The 25,458-nt window shown below is 37.7% G+C and overlaps 1 protein-coding gene across 23 annotated transcripts in view; it reads left to right on the plus strand.

The window, feature by feature from the left end:
- CHN1 (chimerin 1) overlaps positions 1-25,458 on the plus strand; it is a 204,949-nt gene that overhangs the window by 172,091 nt on the left and 7,400 nt on the right. For all 23 annotated transcript variants that reach the window (XM_078327356.1, XM_078327360.1, XM_078327366.1 and 20 more), the window contains 4 exons: positions 8,367-8,451; positions 19,831-20,004; positions 20,715-20,792; positions 23,263-23,400. In XM_078327356.1, the coding sequence (XP_078183482.1) occupies positions 8,367-8,451; positions 19,831-20,004; positions 20,715-20,792; positions 23,263-23,400 (475 nt within the window). The remainder of the gene's footprint in view (positions 1-8,366; positions 8,452-19,830; positions 20,005-20,714; positions 20,793-23,262; positions 23,401-25,458) is intronic.

Consider the following 25,458-nt stretch of genomic DNA (forward strand, 5'->3'; position numbering starts at 1 on the left):
AAGTACACTCTATAATGTTCACCTAATGAAGCATTTCTCAAAGAGTGTCCCTATCATTAAATCGCCTGACTGTATCAATAGATAAAGATGGGTTAAAATCATACAAAGCATATCCTTCAGCCATAACAGAATGAAATTTGAAATCAGTAACAGATATCTGAAAAATTTCCCACTTGTAAATTAAATAACATACTGCTAAATAACTGATGAATTGAAGAAGAAATCACAAGATACATTAGAAAATATTCAGAACTAATTGAAAAGGAAAATACAACATATCAAAATTCAGAGAATGTAGCTAAAGTAGTATTTACCAGGAAATTTGTATCATTAAGTGCAAGTTTAGACGGGCGGAAAAAGGTCTGAAGTCAAAGATCTAAGCTTCCACATTAAGAAACTGGAAAAAGAACCAATTAGACGAAGTACATGAGGGAAGACAGTATCAAGAGCAGCAATCAGTGAAGTAGGAGAAAATAAGTATCTCTTTTACTGGAATTTTAAAAAGGATTTTAACTATATATTTTAATAGTTTCCTGCACATTTTAGTCAAACCTTTTTCTTAGTATAATATAGGAATACTTGCATTCATATTGTAATATATATTAACAGTTACTTGCATTCATATTGTAATATATATTAACAGTATTTCTTCAGATGACTCTTATAACCAAGTCAAAAAGAAATTGAAACCTGGTTGTTTGGAAATATTCTGTTGCAGACTTAGCTTCAAAGAACTGGGGATCACAAGATACTGTGAACTGGTCTGAGGGTTTTCTGTCAGTGTTCAGTTTACCTATCTATAATGTGGGTGTAGAGATTTTCTGTCACTCAGCTGTGGAATTTAAGTGGTTTTTATTGCACAACCATTTATTTATTTGTTTGTTTTCCTGTTATACCTATATAACATAACCTTAGGGGACTGGTATTTCAAAGTATTGATTAACTGTTTTTTTTTTTAACTACTGTTATTTGAATGTGAAGTCATTCGTGTAAGTAATGAAGCTAGCTTTCTAAGTATAAGTGTTTTAGGTTATGGCATTTGACATTTTTGAACCTTGAGCATGATTCAGTTTGGAGGCAAAGCTATAAGGAAAAGACATTTAAAAGAAAGATGCTTCTGAAACTTAAAAGAAGCTTAAACATGAAAATTATATATTTTATAATACTCCTATTTTGAAATGGAAAGTGTTTTGAATTAATGGTTATATTTGTTTCATTATTATTATACAATCTGCACCTCGTAGCAGCTAATAAAAATATTCAAGATGGCTTTGAGAATTTTGATACTTCCACATTCAGATTCCTGGGTTTCAGACTGACGGTTCTGTGTAAGGGGCCACTATTTCTGCTCAGCACAGAACATTGATACCAGAAATTGTGTTTGTGTTCTTGCATTAGTATGGTTTGTTTAGGATTCTAAGCAAGCTCTGTGCAAGTTTTGCATTCATTCTGTAATTTTAGATATATTTTTCCCTCAAAAACATAGTGGTGATTGGGAATATATAGATCATAAAGGAAACCATAAAGAAATTTAAACTCTGTTAATAAGGCCATTATGAATTGTGGTGAATGTTTTTTTTTTTTTTTTTTTTTTTGAGATGGAGTTTCGCTCTTATTACCCAGTCTGGAATGCAATGGCGCGATCTCGGCTCACCGCAACCTCCGCCTCCTGGTTTCAGGCAATTCTCCTGCCTCAGATTCCCAAGTAGCTGGGATTACAGGCACGCGCCACCATGCCCAGCTAATGTTTTATATTTTTAGTAGAGACAGGGTTTCACCATGTTGACCAGGATGGTCTCGATCTCTTGACCTTGTGATCCACCCTCCTCGGCCTCCCAAAGTGCTGGGATTACAGGCTTGAGCTACCGCACCCGGCCGGTGAATGTATTTTTATGAGAATTGATACTTTATTTTTTCTGCACTTGTTTATTTAAAATACCGTTTTGTATGCCAATTAACATAAACCATTTTTACAATATTCATGTGGGAGCAGAATTAAATTACTATATTGCCCTAGTGATTGTCCTGCTAATAGTCAGTATTGTTATAGTATGACCATATTTTACCAGTTTTTTCCTGTAGTTATTGCTCACATTTAAAGGGACATTATTTGTGGTATGGTCGATGTATGTCTAGTGGGCTTTTATGGTATTTCTCTCCATTTTTCACAGTTTTCTTACTCTTGAAATTAGGTCACCCATTTTCTGTCATTTGTCATTCTGTTTGAAGCAATGCTTCTGACTGTGTGAACTACTTGTGTGGTTAAGTATGTGGCTCACAAAGACCCTGCAAATTCTCCCCTGTGTGACCACCTCTGGAGCAGCTAGTCATAGAGGCCATTAGCACCTGGGCCCCTTCCCCAGCTGCCTAGTGCCTCCCTCACTCCTGTCTGCTGGCCACTGGGCACTTACCAGCCTTGGCCAGTGCTTAAAGCTGTGTTTCAGCAAGTGCCTGCTACATTTCTTCTGCCTTTCCTGCCTTGGTCACCAATGACACATCCATTCAATCAGGACAAGAAAACTAGGAATGGCCAGCATAATGTCAATGCTTAACTGAACCCAAACCTCACTCTTTGTTATAGATTATTCCTCCAGAGTTATAGGGTGGTTGGTTAGATTTGACTAGATATAACTAAACAACAAGGGAAGAGATATTGCCTTGATACTAGAGATACTCCTATAATAAGTATTCCTCCTAATTGAAGTACTCCTGTATGTATTTCTTGCTAATGATCATAGCCAGTGTTATGCATTCTCTTTTCATGGTGTTAATAGTATAAATCAAAGTACTTTAAACTGAAGTGGTAAAATTAGGATTTGCTCTCTCAATTCCATATCATATAAACCAAAAAGTTTAAGACCATCTTGGTGAGACAAACATTGGTCACTTAAAAGAGTGCATTCTAGTTACCCTAAACATAAAAATGGGGGAAGAAAACACTTTTCCTGCCCAGCTGCCTGCCTACCTACATTCCTTTCATTTTGATTTCGTTCATCTGTTCTCTCCCTTCATCGCCCAATACTGTGCTGGAGAACTGACTCATCAGAGTCCCAAATGAGAAGCTGCAGCTGAAATGTCATTGCCACCTTCCCAAGCAAAAATTTATTTCCCGTAATGTTCATATCACCTCCAACGTGGCTTACATTTGTAGCAAGCTTTGCAGGCATGCTCCTTGGCTATTTTCATCCATGCTTATTTCTAAAGGTAATGTTTTGGCTTGAAAGGAATAATGAAGATTAATGGTGAATTTTTCTTTAATTTCCCATATCATGAGTTTCTTTTTCAGTTTCTGTTACTGGCATTCAAATTGGAGTTATGAATGCTATAAACATGATGAGAAGCAGGGTGTTTATTTCCTTGTGTAAGCCAGAGTTTTAGTCTGAATAATGGCAGGCCTAATGAGAATGACTTCAGTTTTTACCTAGGTCATTTCCCAGGAGACACATGACACTTGGCCTGTGCCATATGGGCCTCTGTAGCTCACCCTCTCCCACCTTGTCTGTCCTTTGCAGCCTGGTTCTGACCAATGCCTTCACTGATAAGACTGTACTGGAAATCCATTAATTAATCCAGTCTTTCATCTCTGTTTTAACAGAGGTTAATATGGAAGGAGTTGTTCACAGGTTAAAAGCAACCTCAAATGTCATGGTAATAAAATTGTCTCTTTTCCAGTTGCACAAGAAGGCTTTAAAACTAGTTCGTTTTGCCCTTTGTTCATTAAAATGTGATTCATGCCTTACACTCTGTCACTTTCATTTGTCAAGATGGACCAAAAGCTTTGGAGGTGGCCTAGAAAAAAATATCTGTGGCCCACTTACAAGGTTGCTTTTCTTGGGACCATTTTTGACTTTACAAATAATGTAATATGCTGAAGCTGATTGTTCTTTTGAATTATGTCTTATCAAGCACCATACCCAGGGGAATGGGTTACAGATTTCTAAGTGGTGTGGCAATTCTAGGCAAATTTTCTCTGTTGTGACCTAGAGATTCAGGCCCAAGCCCCTGCACCCCTTGTGAACCCCTCCAGGCCTCCTTTCCCGCATATCCCACCTAGTTCTTCCTTAGAATGCTGCTACGTACAAATAGTCTTCAAGATGCAACTTCTGGCCTTTTAATTATATTTTGAATGTTTATTACATTTGGATTTCATCATTTTTAAAACAGGTAATTAAAATACAACAGTGTCTAGTAAAAATGTCTGCAGATGTCAGTGCCTATAGAATTATCTATAGGAAACAGCACCTATTTCCATCATGCTAGGTGGAGCAGTACAACTGAAAACTTTTCTAAGTTGTATAATTTGTGCAATTGATTTTTTTAAAGATATCTTTTTCTGAGTTGGCAAAGTATGTGATGTAAACATCACTGATAATGTAAAACTTCATATAAAGTGAAAAATTTAGACAAAGCATAACCACTTACTTAAAAAGAAAATATTCATCACTTTAATGTGCTTGACACTGGCTGGTATAGTATGAATTTATAATGTGTCAGCCAGAAAAGAAACTTCCTTTCAAGTCCAGCAGCCCTTCTCTGAATTCCTGGCCAATTTTAGCTCCACTTCCTATTCCCTACTTTCCCAAAACTCCTCATTTGCTTCATAACTGAACTTCCTGATGCTCTGAGACTGTAGACTTCCAGGCATGAATTCCCAAATCTTTGTGACCCCAGGCTCCACCACCAGTCCTGCACAGCCAGCCCCTCTCCTCCTACCCTTTTCCCTCCCAATTCAGGGAGGGGGAAATTAATTTTCCTTGTAGTCCAAGCTGATTTCTCTGCGCTGGATTCCATCACCAATATTTGACTTCTCGGGAGACTTGCTCCATCAGTGACCCCTTTCTTGTAAGTCAGCTTCTCCTTCACTTCCACAGTCCTCCCCACCTCACTTCCAAACCAGTTTCTCTACTTTTGTACCTCTGTTAATGTCATTCTTCCCCAGTTATGAGACCTTAAACCCTAACGGACCAGTTTCTTTCCCTCTCCATTGCCTCTGTTCAATTAGTTACTAAGCCCTGTTGATTCTGCCCCCTAAATAACTCCAGTTTGTCCCTTTTTCTCAGTCACCACTGCCTGAGTTCAGATGCACATTGTTATCTAGGTGACTACCATAGCACCAACCTACCTAGTCTGTCTTCCTTTAACCTTGCCTTGACTGTGTCACTCTCCTTAACAATCCTCAGTGGCCCCACATTGCTCACTGTGCAGAATATAAACGTGCAGGCATTGAAAAGGCCCTGTCTGCCTCTCTCATCTCCTGGCAGTCCAGTCATTTCCACTCCACCCAGACTGAACTTCTTTGCTGTTCCCTAAACACATTGTTTCTCTCATGCCTTCTGTCTTTAATTTTTCTTGGAACAGCCTTTCCTCACCCCACTCCAACACACACACACACACACACACACACACACACACACACACCCATTTTGCCCCACAGGCCTGATCAACTCACCTGGATAAGGACTTAGCTTATGGATTGCATCTCTTCCCAGCTTCTCTCACACTTTGCATATATTTTAATTAGAATATTTCACACTGTTTAGTAGGAGAAACCCCTTTTTATTTTTGTATAGGTCACCACTTAATAGATGTTTATGAATGAATAAAAATGATTAAGTAATAAATAAAACCCATATTTGTTTTGATGACCTTTAGGGGAATAAAAAAGACTCAAAGGCTACAGTAATCAACTTTTTACAAATACAATCCAGTGTCGTGGAGTCATAGAGGTTACAGAACAAAGGAAACTTAAGATAGATATATGTATTTTAGATATAAAAATTCAAAAGGGAATCCAGTTAAACCCTGTAATACAAATAGAAGCTGTGTAAGCTGCTGGTTCTGCAAGGCCTATTTCTAGAACATTTTCATGGAGAACTACATAAGCTACCTTCTAAATGTTTAAAAAAAAAATTCAGCCTCAAATGGCTCAGGATGCCTAGCTGTCCAAGAATGAACTATATAAATAACAATCTCCTAAAGATTGCTTTCTGAGATACATGTGTGATCCTTTAATTGGAGAACATAGGATCTGCTCGGACAGTTAAAATCCTCTCTTCAGTATATGTAATATAAAGAAATATCCCAGCCTTTTTGAAATGCCATATTCATTGCTGCTTTCAGGAAGGTGAGGAAGGGATTGGTTCTATTATAACAGCTCAGTAGCCAATGCTGTTTGCCAGATGCCTATTTGTTTAATAACAAACAAAACACCATCTACTCTTTTTGCTCTCCCTGTGTAACTTTCAAACACTTTATCATGAGATAACTGGTAGGCACAAAGTAATTCCTGGGACCTCATGCTTTCATTGCATCTTTATTTGCCTTACCAAGTAAGTGATACTGATTATCCTGAGATTTGGCAACCTATGGGTTTGTGTCCCAAAGACTCTCTCTCAAAGTAGCTTCATGATTCTGTTGCTGTTTCATGATTATGTAACTCTCTTTCTGAATCAGCACTGTCTGTTTCACTTATTCCCATAAGAATAAAGCACGGTTGCCTGCTTTATCCCATTTTATTCACTCTGAAGAACACAGGGACATTACAGAGTATCTGAATGTTGATCTTGGGCTTCGCTTCAGCAACCCCAGGAAATACTTTGAGTTTACAGGCTCTGAACACTGTTAACAATCCAGAGGCAACTGCGCCTGCATTCCTGACCCTCCTTTATGAAACACATAAAAGGGATTACGGCCTCCTTTTCAAAATCAACATAAAATTTTGTTCTCAGGCTCAGTTGGCAATGACAATGAGTCACAAGCACATCCCCACTCTGAATGAACCCAGGGTTATCCACTGCAGCATTATATGGATATTTGGGCCAGTGTAGTGTTTTGAATTCTGATATACTATGTTTAGTTGATTTTTATATGCACATTTTATTTTCCATTTTAATATCTCTGAATTTGGGATTTATCTTACAGTCAATGGTTTTAATTGGCATGGTTTTTCTAAATGGAACACATAATAGTATGTCTTACATTCATGGCATTTTCATTTGAAGAAATAAGTTGCATATGTGTCTCTTAAAAATAATTTACTTGGTTTCTAAGATTTAGTCAATACATTAATATAGCATTTGTAAAAATGACAATCTTAGCTGTGAATTTTATTATGTGTAGTAGTGGTTTTGGCAGATATTTATGTTGAAATCAAATTGTTATTTACTGATAATATTAAAGATTTTATTCTTTTATTTTTTAGTGTTTAGAGTTTGGATTCATTGCTTCTGCAAAATATTCTACCAATATTTTTCTATCTGAGTTAACCTAGAATGCCTTTTCTTTCCTATATGTAAAAGGGATAGGCATCTTAACATATGAATCCTTTCTTCTTTGGAGATTCCTTTCTTTTTCAAGGAAGATAAATAACAGTAGAAAAAACTTTTATGAGCTGGAATGGTTAATGAATAATTATTGTACTCAAACAAGGCTTCTGATGAACTGTAGCTTCTGTATTTTCTAAAATATATTCATTCTCTTTGCTAACATAATAAATATCAAATGTTTTAAATGGAAATTGGGCCTTTTTGATGATCCTGATGTGACCTGTCAATAAGTATCACCTTTAATGTCTGTGATCCTACTCATTGTCACAGAAGGTAATTATCTTAAAAATCCTGACAAGACCCAAGACATATTCTATATGGCTGCTCATGCCTTTTCATGTCATAGTACTGTAGAAATAGCATAGTACATAGAAAGGCCAGTATTTGTATAGATTAGAGTGCTTGCGCCTGAGGGGTCGTTGGAAAACTCCACTATGTAAATAGTTTTCAAAAGTAAGTTACAGAATATTAATCTGATTTATCATTCCTAAAACAAAGAAGAAATCAGGCTCTGAAAAAAACATTAACTGCTTGTCAGTTTCACTCAACCAAGGTTCTTCTAAATGCAACCATGTTGCCCCTTCATTACTCACTGTGGGCTGGGCCTGTAATCCCAGCACTTTGGGAGGCAGAGGCAGGCCGATTGCTTGAGCTCAGGAGTTCAAGACTAGCCTGACACATGGTGAAACCCTGTCTTTACAAAAAATACAAAAATTATCTGAGTGTGGTGGTGTGTGCCTGTAGTCCCAGCTACCCGGGAGGCTGAAATGGGAAGATCACTTGAAGGAGGTTGAAGCCACAGTGAGCTACAATAGCACCACTGCACTCCATCCTGGGTGACAGCGAGAGACTCTCTCTCTCTCCCTCTCAGATAGATAGATAGATAGATAGATAGATAGATAGATAGATAGACAGACAGACAGATAGATAGACAGACAGTTAGATAGAATCTGTGGCTTATAGGTTAGTACTTTGATATGAAACAGTCTTCTCATCCATGTGTTTCCCCTCTCCTGACTTTGCCCCCCTTTTTTTTTTCAGGTACATACATTCAGAGGGCCACACTGGTGTGAATACTGTGCCAACTTTATGTGGGGTCTCATTGCTCAGGGAGTGAAATGTGCAGGTAAGAGTCTTCTCTTGTCTCTTGAGTCAGTTGTGAAGTTATAAGAGGTAAGGTAGACGGAGACTTGCTATTGTACATATCCAGTAGGCTGGATCCTGGTTTGGTCTTACTTACCTGCAGTGGGCCAGATTCTCAGGCAGCCCGCTTTGGAAATTTGATATTTTATCTGCTTTTAACCTTCTTGCACTTGGTGGACAGCACACTAGGGATCTGGCATTAGTCCACTGAAAGGAGAGAAGTCAGCTTGTTCAAAAAGTCTGATAAAAGGAGATAAAAGTAAGGCAGTTATATTTAATACTTGCCTTTGATGTTGCAGTAACTAAATTTATAAAAATGATTTTTTTAAAGCAATATACAGGGACCTATGATTGTTGCCTTGGAAACTGAATTTTAAAGATAACTTGTTAAGCTGGATTGTCCTTACTAAATTTTTGTGAAATCAAATTGAAGCTTTAAAAATCTGTGAATTCATCTTCAAAGATGGTTACCAAATTCTGAAAAACCACTTAGTCACTAATATTTTCTGTGTGACATTTTGAAATCAAATACATCAAATATTTTTGTAAGATATGACCATGAATATTTAGATATAAATTTAGAAACCATAAGATTTACACATACAGAAATAACCAACACAAAGATGTATTGAGATATTTTGTGAAATACTTATTTATATCATGTGAAATCCATTTATATAGAACAACTGTACTGAATATCGTCCATTTATCCAAATTACTCTAAATTCTGACATGGGCTTAAAAATAATTATGTAAATTTTAAATATCTAGTAATTGGTCATAAAAGTTTCCTTCTACTATTTAATTTGTAAAACTAAAAAATATCTTCTTACATGTCTTTTAGCATGAAACTTTACACTAAAAAATATAGTTTTTCAAAATGAGTAAAGTATTTCAAAATGGTAACTATGGTAACTGTCAGATTTATCACTATAAACATCATTTCTTTTGTGGCATGATTTTTAAATGGAATATTTTTGTTGTCCATTATGTGCAGAAATTTCTGGGGTCTGAGTCTTTTCATTTCTAAATTGCATTTCCTTTGAATAGCAAGGTATACTAAGTGTTGCACGGAAATGTTTCAAGTCACTCTTATTTCAGTTATTATTCCCTTAGCATCACTAAAGCATAATAAGGTTCCAGGCATATATCACTAGTCAAGGACCTTCCTGCCACAGGGAGTGGGATAAGAATCTCACAGGTGTGGACTTGGAGCTGTGCAGAGGTATTTGTCAGGGAGCGCCTCAGCTCCGAGTCGAAGCTCAGAGTGAATGAGAAAAGCCTTGCTGTGGCTGGTGGTTATCCAGAGTTAGGGTGGGGAACCATCCCGAAGAAGGGCCATGGTTGTGCCTTTGCACTGGAGGGAAACAGTAGAATGAAAAGTGTTGATAAAATGGAGGTATTGAGGTAGTCTGCATTGCAGTTGCACAAGGCAAATGGAATACTGTTTCTAAGCACAAACTGCCTGCTTGAGAAAAACGTTCTTAATGAGCCTGATTTGCCTTTATGAGACAGTCTTGACCAGCTGATACTCTGTAACAGTTTCTTAAATGTTTTATGACTGTCACTAACTTAAAAGCTTTTCTTTCATGAGTAAGGGTGTATGTCATTGACATTTTGAAAAAGTGAAGGCCATCTACATAAGAATTCTTAGCTATTAACAGAGAATGGGTACAGCACCTATGAATAATCTTCGGCAATATACTATAACCCAAATCAATTTGGAAAGAAATGTTTTGGAATATTTATCATGACGATAATGTAGGGGAAAAGAGGAAGAATTCATCCCCATCTCCACAGCCACCCACTGGTGGCTTTAATAGCTTCTACCTCTTATTGTGAGTAAAGGTCAGGAATTGAAAGAAAAGCCTTAAGGAGATTTTTCATTTTATGTTATATCTTGTCCTTAAAAACATTATCTTCGGTGTGATTTGAACCATATTAATGTGTAACACAAGCACAAATAAGCCCATTTTGAAAACACAGAAGGTTGGGATTTGAATTTGTTCTGTTTTCTATGACAGCTGATTATATTTGGATTGAACAGTGGAGTTCTTAGGTCTAAAGTGGCTTTGAGGCTCATCTGGCCTTTGAATATCTACTTTAAATCCAAATGCAAAGAATTGAGAATTTAAAGAGAGAGTGCATACTTTTGCTGTGGTAAGCTGAAGAATAGCTCCCCTGAGATGTCCACTTCTAATTCCGAGAACATGTGACTATGGTAAGCTGAAAAATAGCTCCCCAGAGATGTCCACTTTTTTCTTTTTTTTGAGACACAGTCTCGGTCTGTTGTCAGGCTGGAGTGCAGTGGCACGATCTCAGCTCAACTGCAACCTCTGCCTCCCAGATTCTAGCAATTCCCCTGCCTCAGCTTCCCAAGTAGCTGAGATTAGAGGTGCTTGCCACCATGACTGGCTAATTTTTTTGTATTTTAGTAGTGACAGGGTTTTACCATGTTGGCCATGCTGGTCTCCATCTCCTGACCTCGTGATCCGCCCACCTTGGCCTCCCAAAGTGTTGGGATTACAGGCATGAGCCACCATGCCCAACTGAGATGTCCACTTTTAATTCCTAGAACAACATTCCTTATTCCTTTCATGGCACAAGGAATGCTGCAGATGTAATTTAAAGTAAGGATATTGAGTTGGGGCTGCTATCACAAAATACCACAGACTGGGCAATTTATAAATAACGGAAATTTATTTCTCACAGTTCTGGAGGCTGGGAAGTCCAAGATCAACCTGCCAGCAGGTTCAGTGTCTGGTGAGGGTCCAGGCTCTGCTTCCAAGATGGCACCTAGAAAGCTGTGTACCCCAGAGGAGAGGTACCTAGAATGCAATGTCCTCATGAGGTGGCAGAAGGCAGAAGAGTAGAAAAGGGTCCAACTCCCTCTGTCAGGCCCCTTTGTAAGAACACCTAATCCCATTCACAGGGGAGGAGCCCTCATAACGTAATCACATCTTAAAGGCTCCATCTCTTAATACTGTCACATTGGCAACATCTGAATTTTTGAGGGGATACTTTCAAACCACAGCAGGGGGAGTACCTGTATAGTGTATAAAAAGATTGTCAAGGGAGGCCCAGTATAATCACACTTACAAGGGTTTTTATAAAAGGGAGACAAGAGGTTGGGAGTCAGAGAAAGATGATATAAGGACAGAAGAAGAGGTCAAAGGAAGAGAAGATGCTATGCTGTGGGTTTTGAAGACAGAGGAAGGAGCCACAAGCCAAGGAATGCAGGTGGTCTCTGGAAACTGGAAAAGGCAAGGAAAGAAATGGATTCTCCCCTAAGTGTCCAGAAGAAATGCAGACCTGCTGACACCTTGATTTTAGCCCAGTGAAAGCGATTTTGAACTTCTGACCTCCAGAATTGGAAGATAATATATGCTTGTTGTTTCAAGCCAGGAGTTTGTGGTATTAATAATTTGTTATAGCAGCAGTCATAAACTAATACACTAAGCACTAAACACTAAAGGCATTCTTTCCAGAGAAAAATGGCAGATTTACTGTCTATCAGAAAAGTATTTATCTGCCTTTGATTCCTGAGACAGCTTGCTTTCTTCTGGCTTCTTTTTTCAAAATCCACCAAGGCAAAAGAGAGCTTGTCAGGAATGTTTAAAGGAGCGTTTGCCAAAAGCAGCAATTTTGTATCCCTCACCACAGCCCTTTTTTTAAATGTCATGTAAAGGTATTGGGTGATGTTCCCACCACCCGGCTGGCAACGTTGCTGTAGGAGTCAGACTAAATCCAGCTAATACCAAGCAAGCTGGCCCTTCAGGACTGAAAGTGCTGGTTTGCTGCTAAGCACACTGCAGCGATGAGGACAACTGAGGGAACAGCAGGGACCATCATGAGAATGCTAATTATTTCATTACATGGGCTATTCAAGACCAAGCAGTGCAAGGTGACATCCCAGGTATTACACGGTCTCACCCACCAATGTCACCCTCTAGCCTCCTTTGAAGTGGATTAAGTGATGTTTTGAGGGCACAGCTAACTGCAGATTGGGAATGGTGCTCCTCTGGCTAGAATATTTATGACCCAAGTAGGTAGCCTTTAAAAATCAAGTTCAAAGGATGGTCGTTGTTCGTTTAGAATAGTTTATTTGAATAGTTTTTTCTTTATGAAGGGCAAGCTTATAGGTTAAAGTAATCTGTTGTTATTTAATCATTGAGACAGAAGCATTCATTTTTTTAAAAATGACCATTATTCCAGCAGCATTCCTGAATTGTTTTCATTTTAGCCTTACCAGAATATTCTAAGAAATTAAGAAGGAAAATTATTTCAAATAAGATGTATCAGTTTAATGTTTGTTATTTGCGAAAGTGATTTCATATTTTCAGTGTATCATTATCATTGCCGCTTCCAAAGGGAAATGACAGCAGTTTTCCTAATAATAAAGTATAAGTATTACTTCAGCTTTACAAGCTCTTTTAGGTTGAAGAAAATAAATGGAAGTAACGTTTTTATTTTTATTTTTTTGAGACGGAGTTTCGCTCTTGTTACCCAGACTGGAGTGCAGTGGCGCAATCTCGGCTCACCGCAATGTCCGCCTCCTGGGTTCAGGCAATTCTTCTGCCTCAGCCTCCTGAGTAGCTGGGATTACAGGCACACGCCACCATGCCCAGCTAATTTTTTGTATTTTTAGTAGAGACGGGGTTTCACCATGTTGACCAGGATGGTCTCGATCTGTTGACCTCGTGATCCACCCACCTCGGCCTCCCAAAGTGCTGGGATTACAGGCGTGAGCCACCGCGCCCGGCAGCGTTTTTATTTTAACTACTGTTTTGATTGATTGTACGTAAAAAGTTATGTTTGTCCTTGTAAGCCAGTGAGAAATTGGTAAGACTTGCTTAAAAGTTTCATGGAGCCCCTTTGGTTGAAAACAATATTTTCATCAATATTCCAGAGAACAAGGCCTTCTTCTTAATTTTGCTTATGAAAGTAATGACCACTGATGCATATTAGAATACAAGTTATTCCACTTCCTGGGAGGGGGGGAAATGACTAAGAGATATGTTTCAAAATAAATTTTTATTTGCCATTATTTAAAATATGAACATTCAGAGACAATAATGATTATATTTTCAAATCTTAACATAGTTAACATTTTAATCAAATGTAAGTATCTGCCATTCCTTTTGAAAAACTGATTTCTTTGCTTTCTAGATATAAAACGTGTTTTAGCAAAATCAAGCCCCAGAAAATCTGAGAGTAACCTAAAGTTGGTAGTCTAAGTAACAGAAATATTTTTAAACAAAGTATATAAGGGCCGGGCGTGGTGGCTCAAGCCTGTAATCCCAGCACTTTGGGAGGCCGAGGCGGGTGGATCATGAGGTCAAGAGATCGAGACCATCCTGGTCAACATGATGAAACCCTGTCTCTACTAAAAATACAAAAAATTAGCTGGGCATGGTGGTGTGTGCCTGTAATCCCAGCTACTCAGGAGGCTGAGGCAGGAGAATTGCCTGAACCCAGGAGGCGGAGGTTGTGGTGAGCCAAGATCACGCCATTGCACTGCAGCCTGGGTAACAAGAGCAAAACTCCATCTCAAAAAAAAAATAGAAGTATACAATAAAATGTGACTTGACTTTTTTATTCCTCCTTTCATATGTTTATTCTATGCTTATTAACTTGAGAAATTGGAAGGGGCAAATGTGGTTTAATAGTAACATAAAAATAACCTACCAAACCAAGAGATTCAACAAATGAAATCTTTTATAGACCTTTTATTATTATTATTTGTAATATAGAACTTTCCCGAGAGAAATGGAACTATATAGGAGTTATATGATTTTAATAAATAAGTATAAAAACCAAATAAAGCCTTAATGGAATACCGAAATATTGATATATGGTTAGTCCCTGAAGCAGCAGTTTTGAGAGCAAGCTCAAGGCTAATGAACTGCACCATGAATGTAAGTGAATAAAAGATGCTTTAATGACTTTGCCCTGTCTTTGGCAAAGACTTCATATCCAGTACTGCCAAAAATTTAGCCTTTGAGATATACTGTTAAAATTGAGCATAATATATTAATATTTTCCCCATAGTTTTATCTTATTTAAATAAAAGAGAGAATATCAGTTTAGAAAACATTTCCCTCTTCCTTAAATACCTAAATCTGAGTTCACTTATCACTTTATCCAGTTTTCACAAATAAGCTTAGGAACCTGCTGATGTTTAAAATAGGAGATGAAGGCAGGCGCAGTAACTCATGCCTGTAATCCCAGCACTTTGGGAGGCCGAGTTCAATACCAGCCTGGCCAACATGGTGAAACCCCATCTCTACTAAAAGTACCAAAAATTAGCTGGGCATAGTGGCACGTACCTGTAGTCCCAGCTACTAGGGAGGCTGAGGCATAAGAATCACTTGAATCTGGGAGACAGAGGTTGCAGTGAGCCAAGATCACACCATTAACTCCAGCCTGGGTGATAGAGCAGGATCTTGTCTCAAAAAAAAAAAAAAAAAAAAAAAAGATGGATGACTCCAAACATTCAAAGGAAAAAAGTCAATGCCAAACCATTAATGCCATTCAGATGTTTTAATATTATGTGCATGCATCACAATTTCACTTTTTTGCTTTCTACTGGATTTTTATACATGGGGAAAGAATATGACAAAACAAGTTTTATGACTGCTTTTTAAAAATCCTACCAGATCAATCATTCCTATATATATATATAGACATGGATAAGGGGGGACTCATTTAGGTAAAATATAGCAATGTTTTTTAAACTCAAGTCTATACAAATGAACAATATACATTTTTGAATAAGAGGTTGAAAATAAATTCATCTTCAATGGTGAAAAATATAACTATGAGTACATTATGTTTGGTATATGTGGGGGAAAGTGGTATGTGTGACTCAGTGGCAAGAGCACAGGCTGGGAATCAGCAATCCAAGGTTTCCAAGTCCGTTCTACCACTTTCTGGCTGAGTAACCTGAACAAGTCATTTAGCTTCTGTAACCTCATTGTCTTCAGCTTGAAATGAAGATACTGGGATAGCTTTTTACCAAGAGCCCTTCTGACTCAATCTGTGACCTGTGTGTATTACACTTAAAGTATGAGGCAACACTATTATTAGATTATGAAGCTTGTTGAATTTCATACTTTTAAAACATTGTTATAAGAGTTCTTCCAGTTCTGGACAAGATGGATAAATATGCTTTCTTTTATTCCTCACAATAATTAAAAGACCCTGGACAAACATATGTATCAACTATCAGAAGACTCTGAAAGTTGGAAGGCAGACTAAGCACCTCTGGGTTCCGGAAGCTACCTAGCAGCGAGTTCCCTGGTGACTGATTTTGCCTGTTTGTTTTACCTCCAGTGTATCCCAACCTGGGCACCAGAGAACCCCATGAACCATAAATGCCAACAGGCAGAGATTAAAAATAATCCCCCCAAAAGCCCACTCTTTCTAGCCAAAGCACTGGGAAAAGGGCAGCTCAGCAGCACAGGAACTTTTCAGCCATACCTTCCATTCCCTAGGTAAACAGAGACCCTTCTGCTGCACCTTCTCAGTGGATGCTACATCAGCAGAGTCTGTAGGTTGTTTCCCACCACCACCTTGCAATAGCAGTGGTGCACTGTCCTATAAACCTGTGAGTGGAACCCTAGCTTCCGCTCTTGCCTTGCAGAAACTGGTGTCCCTCCTTTGCTGAGCTTTTGCGCAGTATCCTGACTTTCTTTCCCACCCTCTAGTAGAAGCAGTACCCTCTCAGCCCAAGTCTGTGGGCAGAGCTCTATCTTCATCCCTATCGTCTGCAGTAATGAGGCAGCTGAGACTGGTCAGAACTCTACCATCTATGCCCACTCTGCAGTTACATGTAAAATAGCACTACTCCCCAACCAAGTTTGTGGGCACAGCTTTGACTTCCACCCTACCTTCAGTACCTCTCTCTCCCACCCAGTGCCACAGAGAATATAGAGCAAAGTCTTGCTATTTGGGTAATATACAAGTAGGACAGGCACAATAGCACTGCAGTAGCATTGAAAAAAATTTTGTAAACTAGGTTGAGATTTGTACCATGTCCTACGAAAGTGCATTCTAAATCCAAACGGATTGGCTACAGGCTACAATTTTAAAGATTTAATAGGAATCATAGTCAAATAATACTCAAAATATCAAAAATACAGTTCAGGATTACTCATCAAAAGTAACTTTGGAAATAACCAGGACAATCTTAAATAAAAAAGTCATTGACTGACACCAACACCAACATCAAGATGACACAGATGTTGGAATTATCAGACAAGAAAAGCAGCTATTATAAAAATTCCTCAACAAGCACTTATGAACACTCTTGAAACAAATGAAAAAAATAAGAAATATCAGGAAAAGAGATAGATATTAGGCAGAACCAAATAGAAGTTTTAGAACTGAAAAATAACCGAAAGGAACTCACTGGATTATGGGCTCAATAGCAGAACAGACATGACAAAATGAAGATGAACTTGAAGTGAAGATCAGAAGAAATTATCCAAGTCAAACAACAGAGAGTAAATTTATTTACCTCTTTTTAGAGCCAGGGTCTCGCTCACAGGCTGGAGTCAGTGGCATGATCATAGCTCACTGAAGCCTTGACCACCTGGGCTCAAGCAGTCCTCCCACCTCAAACCTCCTAAGTAGCTGGGACTACAGGCATACACCACCACAACCAGCAATTTTGTAAAATTTTTGTAGAGACAGGGTCCCACTATGTTGCCTAGGCTTGTCTCAAACTCCTGGCCTTAAGCAGTCCTCCCACTTCAGCCTTTCAAAGTGCTGGGATTATAGGTGTGAGCCACCATACTTGGCTTAGAAAATAGATTTTAGAAAGTGAACTGAGCCTCAGAGACCAGTGGACAATAACAAAAGTTTAGCATTTGTGTTGTTGGAATCCCAAAAGAAGATAAAGAATGAGAAGCAAAAAAATTTTGGAAAAAAAAAATAGCTAGAAACTCCCCAAATATTGTGAAAGCAGTCAAGAGAGAAATGAACAGTGTAGATATGGAAGCATCTATATCCCCAGTTATCCAATTCCTTTTCAGGACCTGGCCTTCACATCTGACAATGTTTAGCCTTGACTTCAACTTAGTTTTTGACATTAAGCTGATTGACAACCTTGAGGTGTAGTACATAGAAAAGGCTTCTCAGAATGTTATTTCATTTTCTAAATAACAACAACATAGTCATGGTAAACACAGTTTACTACATGCATGCATTTTACATATATTAACATTGAATCCTCACATGAACGCTAATAGATAAACACTATTATTGTTCCCATTTTACATAACTGAGGTACAGGAAGTTTGAGCATCTCACTCAAAATTATGCAGCTAATAAATTCTAGACTGAACTCTAGTTATAAAAGTTACCCAAAACATTAAAATATTCAGGGGACAGGAGATCTTTTAAGTGGACAGATTGCCATTGGTTTGCCTTATGATTGAATCAGAACTCTTATGTATGCTCTAATACAGAGATAAAGAAGAATTGGGTTTTGGTTCTGAAGTCATTTGGACATTAACAATACAGAATAGTGTTGGGTCGTTTGTTTAGATAGTGTAGATTGAGCTTTTTGTTGTGGAAGCCATTCTGTGTTCACAAGCTGACATTCCTTAGGGGTGAAACGTTTGGCACTGTTAGCACTATTGATGCCATCTTCCACATGTATACAGAGACCCAGCTTCCCTAAACACCTAGCCTGGCTTTGCATATGGAGGTGCTCAGTACATATGAATTCTTTCCCTAGAGTTGCCACAGGCCTTAAATTCTTATTTCAAGTTGGCAGTGTCTACACATTTAATGAAACAACAATGTTATTTTTAAGTTTTGGCTAATTTTCCTTGTCTCTGTTAATTGTTACCACTATATATAACTAGATCACAGCTAATAACTTTTACTAAAAGTCATGATAATGATCACCGGCATTTGTCTAGCATTTTAAAACATGCAAACCACCTGAATGCATTGGCTTATTAATTCTCATAACAATTTTGTGAGGATCCCTTTTCTGCCAGAAATAGCAAGGAAAACTGAATGGCATTGTATGATTTTCCAACTGGCTTCATTAAGACTTAGCTATAAATCGTATATGTGCCACTTGGACTGGATTTACAAGAAGTCAACATCAAGTTTTTATGAACTTAAAAAAGATGGGTTTTTTCTTTAAACACAAAGATGACATTTATTTTAGTTGAATTATTTAGCTATGGTTTCTCACTCTGCGTTCTAATTTAACAAAATATTTGTATTCCTCTCTATCCCATCTAAAATTTTTTTGTGCTTTTTTTGTTGAAAAGTAAAGTGTCTCACAATATTAACTAGAAACTGTTTTGTTTCTGGCATCTTTGAAGTTATAACTAAGAAAAATTACAAAGCAAAGGAATAACTTAAGTAGAGGAAATATGTGTCTAGGTGTTAAAATTGTGGACTGACTCTAGGGGCTTCCAGATAGCTGAACGTGTGGTGGTTCCTAGAGGGCAGAGCACCCAAGGAGAGCATGGAACCCCCACACCTTTTTCCCCATACCTCATGCTATACATCTCTTCATCTATATCCTTTGTAATTAAACAGTAAACATTTTTAAATGTGGATTCTAGACTTATCTGTAGGTTTGAGTTCTGCTCCTCTGTGTACTAAATAAATGGTCTTGGATAAATTACTTAACACTTATACTTGGTTTTCTCAGATATAATATGAGGGAAAAAGTACACGTTTCATGGAACTTTGTGAATTTAAATGAAATAATAAATGTAAAGCACTTAGAATAGTATCTGGCACTAGTAAGCCTTCAATAAATGTTAGCCGGTAATAGTATAGCAATAAATAATAGTTACAGCTATTTCTAGCTACTAGAGGAATTATATATTAGTTATAATATATATATAGAAAGGATTACGGATAGATACAAACATGAGCAGCACCATTTTAAGAGGGCCCTGGATACTCCTACTTTTGGAAGTCCAATTCCACTTTATATCAAATATACTTAAAATACAGTTATACCCCACATTAAATATAATTTTTATGTAACTTTAAAGAAATGGGTTAATTTTTCATTGGCTATTTGACATATTTTGTGGACATTGAATTAAACACTTACTAATTTTGATTTTTTGTTGTATTCTCCTGAGATCATACAGCAATTAAGTGATGAACCATGAACTAGAATTCTGGTCTCCTGACTTATAACCAGAATTTTCTAGGAGAAAAGATGAGAATATTGTTTTCCCACCCAGAAAAAACTGCTGGAGTCTAATCCACTTTAAAACCCAATTCAAGCTGGAGAGCCTTTTGCTAAAGTTAACACCCCAGAATGCTCAAAACTATGAAAATAATATTGAATGTTTCTTTATTCTTTTCTTAGATTGTGGTTTGAATGTTCATAAGCAGTGTTCCAAGATGGTCCCAAATGACTGTAAGCCAGACTTGAAGCATGTCAAAAAGGTGTACAGCTGTGACCTTACAACGCTCGTGAAAGCACACACCACTAAGCGGCCGATGGTGGTAGACATGTGCATCAGGGAGATTGAGTCTAGAGGTGAGACATTTCCAATGTGGGCTGCAGTGGCCTCCATTCCCTACCAGTACCAGTCCTAAGGCCTTTGGGATACTTCATTGCACAATGCAGTTGTCTTCTGTAATTTGTGGGGGAATGGTTTCCTATGTCCAATGATCTCAAAGACTGAAATGGGTTAATTTAACAAGTAATTAAATAGCTTGATTTCAAGGTACATTTAACCATGTATAGCAAATATGCTTAAAGATATATTTATAGATGATACTTCCCGTCTGCACTTGACTGGTAAAAACAAATTCATTTTTCAGTTTTTACATTTTTCTTTGGTTCAAGAAGCAAAAGTGTAAATGCTCTACTAAAACTATCTAAAGCCAAAAACAGAGCTGCATCCTAATTATTCTTTCCCACTTGGGAAGAACAGGCCTATATTTTATCTTTGACTTCTGTTATGTAAAAGAATTTATGATGTAATTGGGGTGATAAATTATTTCCCTTAGGACTTAACATATTTGATTTAATTAGACCAAATGATGAGCCAGATGATATTCAGGTGACAATAGGTAAGAGTTAAAGAACTGTGCATGAAATGATTTTAGGAGAAAAGTGTGAAAAGATTTATAAACATGTATATTTTATTCCTTCTGACACATTACCTCCCAACTTAAAGTATAAGAAGTTAAAATCTGAAGAAAAGGCATAATTCAAAGAAACTAACTAGTTTTATTTTTCAGGTCTTAATTCTGAAGGACTATACCGAGTGTCAGGATTTAGTGACCTAATTGAAGATGTCAAGATGGCTTTCGACAGAGGTACGTTTTTCAGAATGTTCCATAACTTAGGACAGTAATGCCCTTTGCTAAAAAGCACAATTTCTTATGAGGTAGGTTTTGCATCATTTTTCTAAATGACTGATGATTATTATACCAAATTTTAAAACTTAGCTTATAATTTATTTTTTATGAGTTGTAAGTATTAAACAGTCAAATTTCAGAATGCAAAAGAAGTATAAAGTTTCACTTTGTGACTGATATTTGAGGATCCAAGGCTGGTCCATGTTTACCAAACTATATACAGAGCAATTACATTTACCAAAAATGATAGAGAAAAGAGTGGGATATATACCATTACAGATCTCAGGCTTCTTGGGCTTGAGTTAACCCACCTCTCCCTGCCTGTCATCCATGCCACCCTGGCATCCTCATCACCATCTTCAGTGAGCTGAGACCCAAGCCCAGACTCATGTGTTGGGGCTAGAAAGCTGAAGAGAAGCTTTAGGGGCCTTCTGCAGGGGACCCACCCACCACCGTAGGAAAAGGGGTCCAGTCAAAGAAAAGCTCGGTGGAGCTTAATTTTCTTAGCTGACATTTTGATTAAGATTTGCTTCCATGGTTCTCCAGTTTGCTTTAAGGACTGGAACAAAGTGGTTCCAGAGAAGACCTGTAGCCTTGAATACAGGAAGTACAGGAGTAAGGGTTAGTGATCTATTAAAGAACCACTTTCCTTTATAAGTACATATTCTAGTTCTATCACACAAACCTCTCCCATTCAGAGACCTCTTACAGGCAACAGAGGCAGAAAGCAAAAATAGTTAAATATTTATTACCAACCTGAGGGAATCTAGGCCAGTCCAAGTATGTGATAAGAGCAAAGAAAGGGAGGTAAAGTAATGGTGTATTCACGCCAAAAAGCATCAGGACGAGCAGTCCTGACTCCATGCCAGGTTGAATGGGAAGAAGCTCTTTTTACTCTGGAAGCCCTGCAACTGAGCACGTCCATTGCCAGCCTCTGGCTACAAGTCTCAAAAATAAATTCACACTGACAAACTGAATGTTCCTATGGACCCGAGAGAACAAATAAATGGCACAGTTCCCTCTATTGAAAATATGAGACAACCATTTCATAACCTGAAAACACCAGTCGCAGATTTTAAAATTCATGAAGTGCTCGCTTTGGCTCCCTGTAGCCATATTGCCGGGGGCCAGTCTTTGGCCTCCCAAAGGAGGTGTACCGGCAATCATCTGCAAGATCTGTAGGAATGATGCAAAGGATTTTAACAAGGGTTACAACAAACCAGTGACTCGGATTATTAAAATCAGTTCTGTATATAAATGCTGCCCAATTCCATGAGTGTTCAAAGGAATAGGATATCAAATAAACAGAGCAAAATAATTTGGAGTAATTAAGGATGTTCACTTCTGGGAGGCATAAATCTCAAGTAATGAGATCCAAGAAAGAAGCCAGGATCCAGAGGATGCTGGAATGAACTCATTTAATTCAAGAGCCATGGTAAAAAGGCAAGTTTGGGGAAATCTGGCCCAGCTTAGGAATGAACTCATTTAATTCAAGAGCCATGGTAAAAAGGCAAGTTTGGGGAAATCTGGCCCAGCTTAGGAAATAGTCACTGAATGGAAAGCTGACTACTCTGAGGTCAGAAGCTGCCATTATACGTATCTCTGCTACATTTTATCCTTTGGTGGAATCACAGATACTTGTGTGACAGGTGCTGTGAAAGATCAATGGTCAAAGCAAATAAACTCTTGTGAGCTTACCGCAGAAGAGCCCTAGTCTGATTGAGACAAGAGCAGAAAGAAAAGAAACAATTGGGAAACAGAGATGTTATAAACTGTGCTGATACGGTATAACCCTACTTAGAATGTAGTATGAGGAGATCAGATTCCAGGATTTGTTTACATTATTTTAAAACAGAAAATAAGGAAATAGATAATACAGATGGAAGAATATATTTGTATATTTGCATATACTTACTAAAAAGCAGCTTTTAAAACAAACAGTTTAATAACAACATACATAGTAAGCCCCAGCATGTTACTCTTTTAGGCTCCTAGCTTGTTTAAATCTATTTTCCATTGATTTGTTAACTCAAAAATATTTATAAGCAGCTACTGTATTCCAGACACCATGTTCTTTACTTTAGTTATGATGGTTAACCATGTATGCTTGGTCCTTACACTCATGAAGGGTTCACATTAAATAATAATCACACAGTGGTTATTGATTTTAATAAGGGATATAAAGGAAAATATCAATAACTGGGAACTTAACCTGTCTGGTAGGGCAGGTGAGTCATACTGGAGATCAGAAGAGGCTCCTTCACAGAAAATTAATCATTATTATGTAACATGTAGCACACTAAACTTTATGTTAAAAACTGACACATTGCTAATCTTTAAAATCTGATTTGTATACAGAAATGTCATTCATTAAAACAGTGCTGTGAATCCAGATATTTACTTTTGTTTCTTTCAACATCCTTAAAAGATGGTGAGAAGGCAGACATTTCTGTGAACATGTATGAAGATATCAACATCATCACCGGTGCACTTAAACTGTACTTCAGGGATTTGCCAATTCCACTCATTACATATGATGCCTACCCTAAGTTTATAGAATCTGCCAGTAAGTATGAATGCACGTATTCCAAATAACCGGACAAACAACCTCCTCTTGGTAATCACTCTTCCAAGGTTTCTGGCTGAGTAACTTGAATGCATTTTATGAAATATTTCCTTTCTGCATCTCTCTATGGTTAATGTAGTCACGAGAATTTTACATTGTTCTCTAATGTAGATTATTTATGACTTATGCCATCAGAAGCTTCTTTTAATGTGCTAAACCTCATTTTCCAAAATAAAGCTTATACCAGTGCTCTTTATATGTAGACCAGTGTTTTTGTAAAATAAAAATGAATAACTAGAAAAGTAAAATTAAAAAAAAACAACTATCTTTTATTACATTCAGCAAACAAAATTTCTGTCAGATTGCTATATGTTTCTAAATTCTTATTCTCAGTTTCTGTACTTAACTTGTATAAGTTAATGCAGACTATTACAGTTAGCAAACTGGCACTGGCTCATAGATCGTACTTTAAAAAGCACTATTTTAGATCAAGAAGATTTTTTAAATTCTAGTTGAAATGAAAATGAGAAAAAGCAAAGGTTTATTTGTCAAATCTTATTTGTGCTGCAAAAATCATACGTGTAATTCGCACTTCATTTTTAAAGAAGGGAATTCTTAATGGTTTTAAGTATTAACATTACCATGTTTTGGAAAAGGTAGTCTATTTCTGTCATTTTGCTTTGCTCTCTTTAAAACCATATGTTGTCTTCATCTTTAAATGATAACATCACTTCCTTAGTAACACTAATTTGCTTTTTGACTTGGGAATTTCATGAAATACAATCTTTCTTTGTTCTAAATTTTAGTTTCCCTTTCATGGCTTTTGTAGGGAGTTTTTGTGGTTAGTTCCAAGGAGCCCTGATTTCTTGCGGGTCAGCTCAAGCTCCCATGTAGAGAACAGCCATGAGAATTACACTGATTTCTTTCAAAGCATTAGGTCAGAAAGCATGAAAAATTCTAGGTCTCTAATGGACTCAGTGCTGATCATGAAAATTTGTGTGAGGGATCTCACACGTCCTTGTCTCATGGGGCAGACATTTCCTCTCCAGACAGATCATAAGTCTGATTGCCACTAATCTAGAAGCAACACACACACACACACACACACACACACACACACACACACACAGCCTGTGAAAAGCTGCCCAGTTCATGGTATGCTCAGATTCCCAGAACTCTGATCCCATTGAAAGTAGGTAAATTCCACTTACGTTGCTTGCAAGTAAAACTGAAACTTGGCTCCATGCCAAACTCAGGGGCACATGATCAGCAGAGGACAAAGCAGTGATGCAAACCCAGGTTCTGAACTCCACACAGCACCCTGTTTAGGAAGAAGTAAAAGCCAAGCCTCCTCTTCGATTCCAAGGCCTTTGACCCCATAGTTCCAAATTACCTCTCCTCCTTTCCCCATACCCACCTTAGCTGCTGAAGAAAATCTCCCCTTTTTATTATTCTTCCAAATCATTTGTCATCGTTACAGATGACAAGCCTTCCTGTTTCTGAAACAGCCTTCCTGTCCAAAATTAGCAAGCCCCCTTATCTCACCCCTCAGAGAACTCTGGAAACCATATCATAAGAAAGAAACTTTCACAAATCAAGGTAGAAATTTCTGCTTATAGTTTCACCTATCTGGATGTCTGATTTATGTGACACCAAAAATCCTGGCATAATACCAATATATAATATAAACGTTTGTTGTACATGTTGGATAGCAATATCTTCTTGTTTGTGGAACACTGTGTCCTCGTACACTGTCTTCTGACATTAGAGTCTGTTTCATTCTCTAGATGTACAGATACAGCCATTCTCTTAAAAGGCAGATGAGAGAAATTAACATTTATAGAGTATATATGAGGTCCCATGAATCCTGCTCAGCACTTTGCATCCATCATGTAACTTTAGAGAGGAGGAGATGTGGTGGAGTATGAGTAAATTGTGTAAGGTCACATTGCTCACTAGGGGAGGTGGCACTGGCATTCCTGCACACTTCTAAGGTCAGAGCTCTTGCTTTCCCTACTCTGTCACACTGCCTGGCCCACTTGATGGAGCAGGGAATGA

Source organism: Callithrix jacchus, chromosome 6 (assembly GCF_049354715.1).
Source record: "Callithrix jacchus isolate 240 chromosome 6, calJac240_pri, whole genome shotgun sequence".
NCBI classification, from domain to species: Eukaryota; Metazoa; Chordata; class Mammalia; order Primates; family Cebidae; genus Callithrix; species Callithrix jacchus.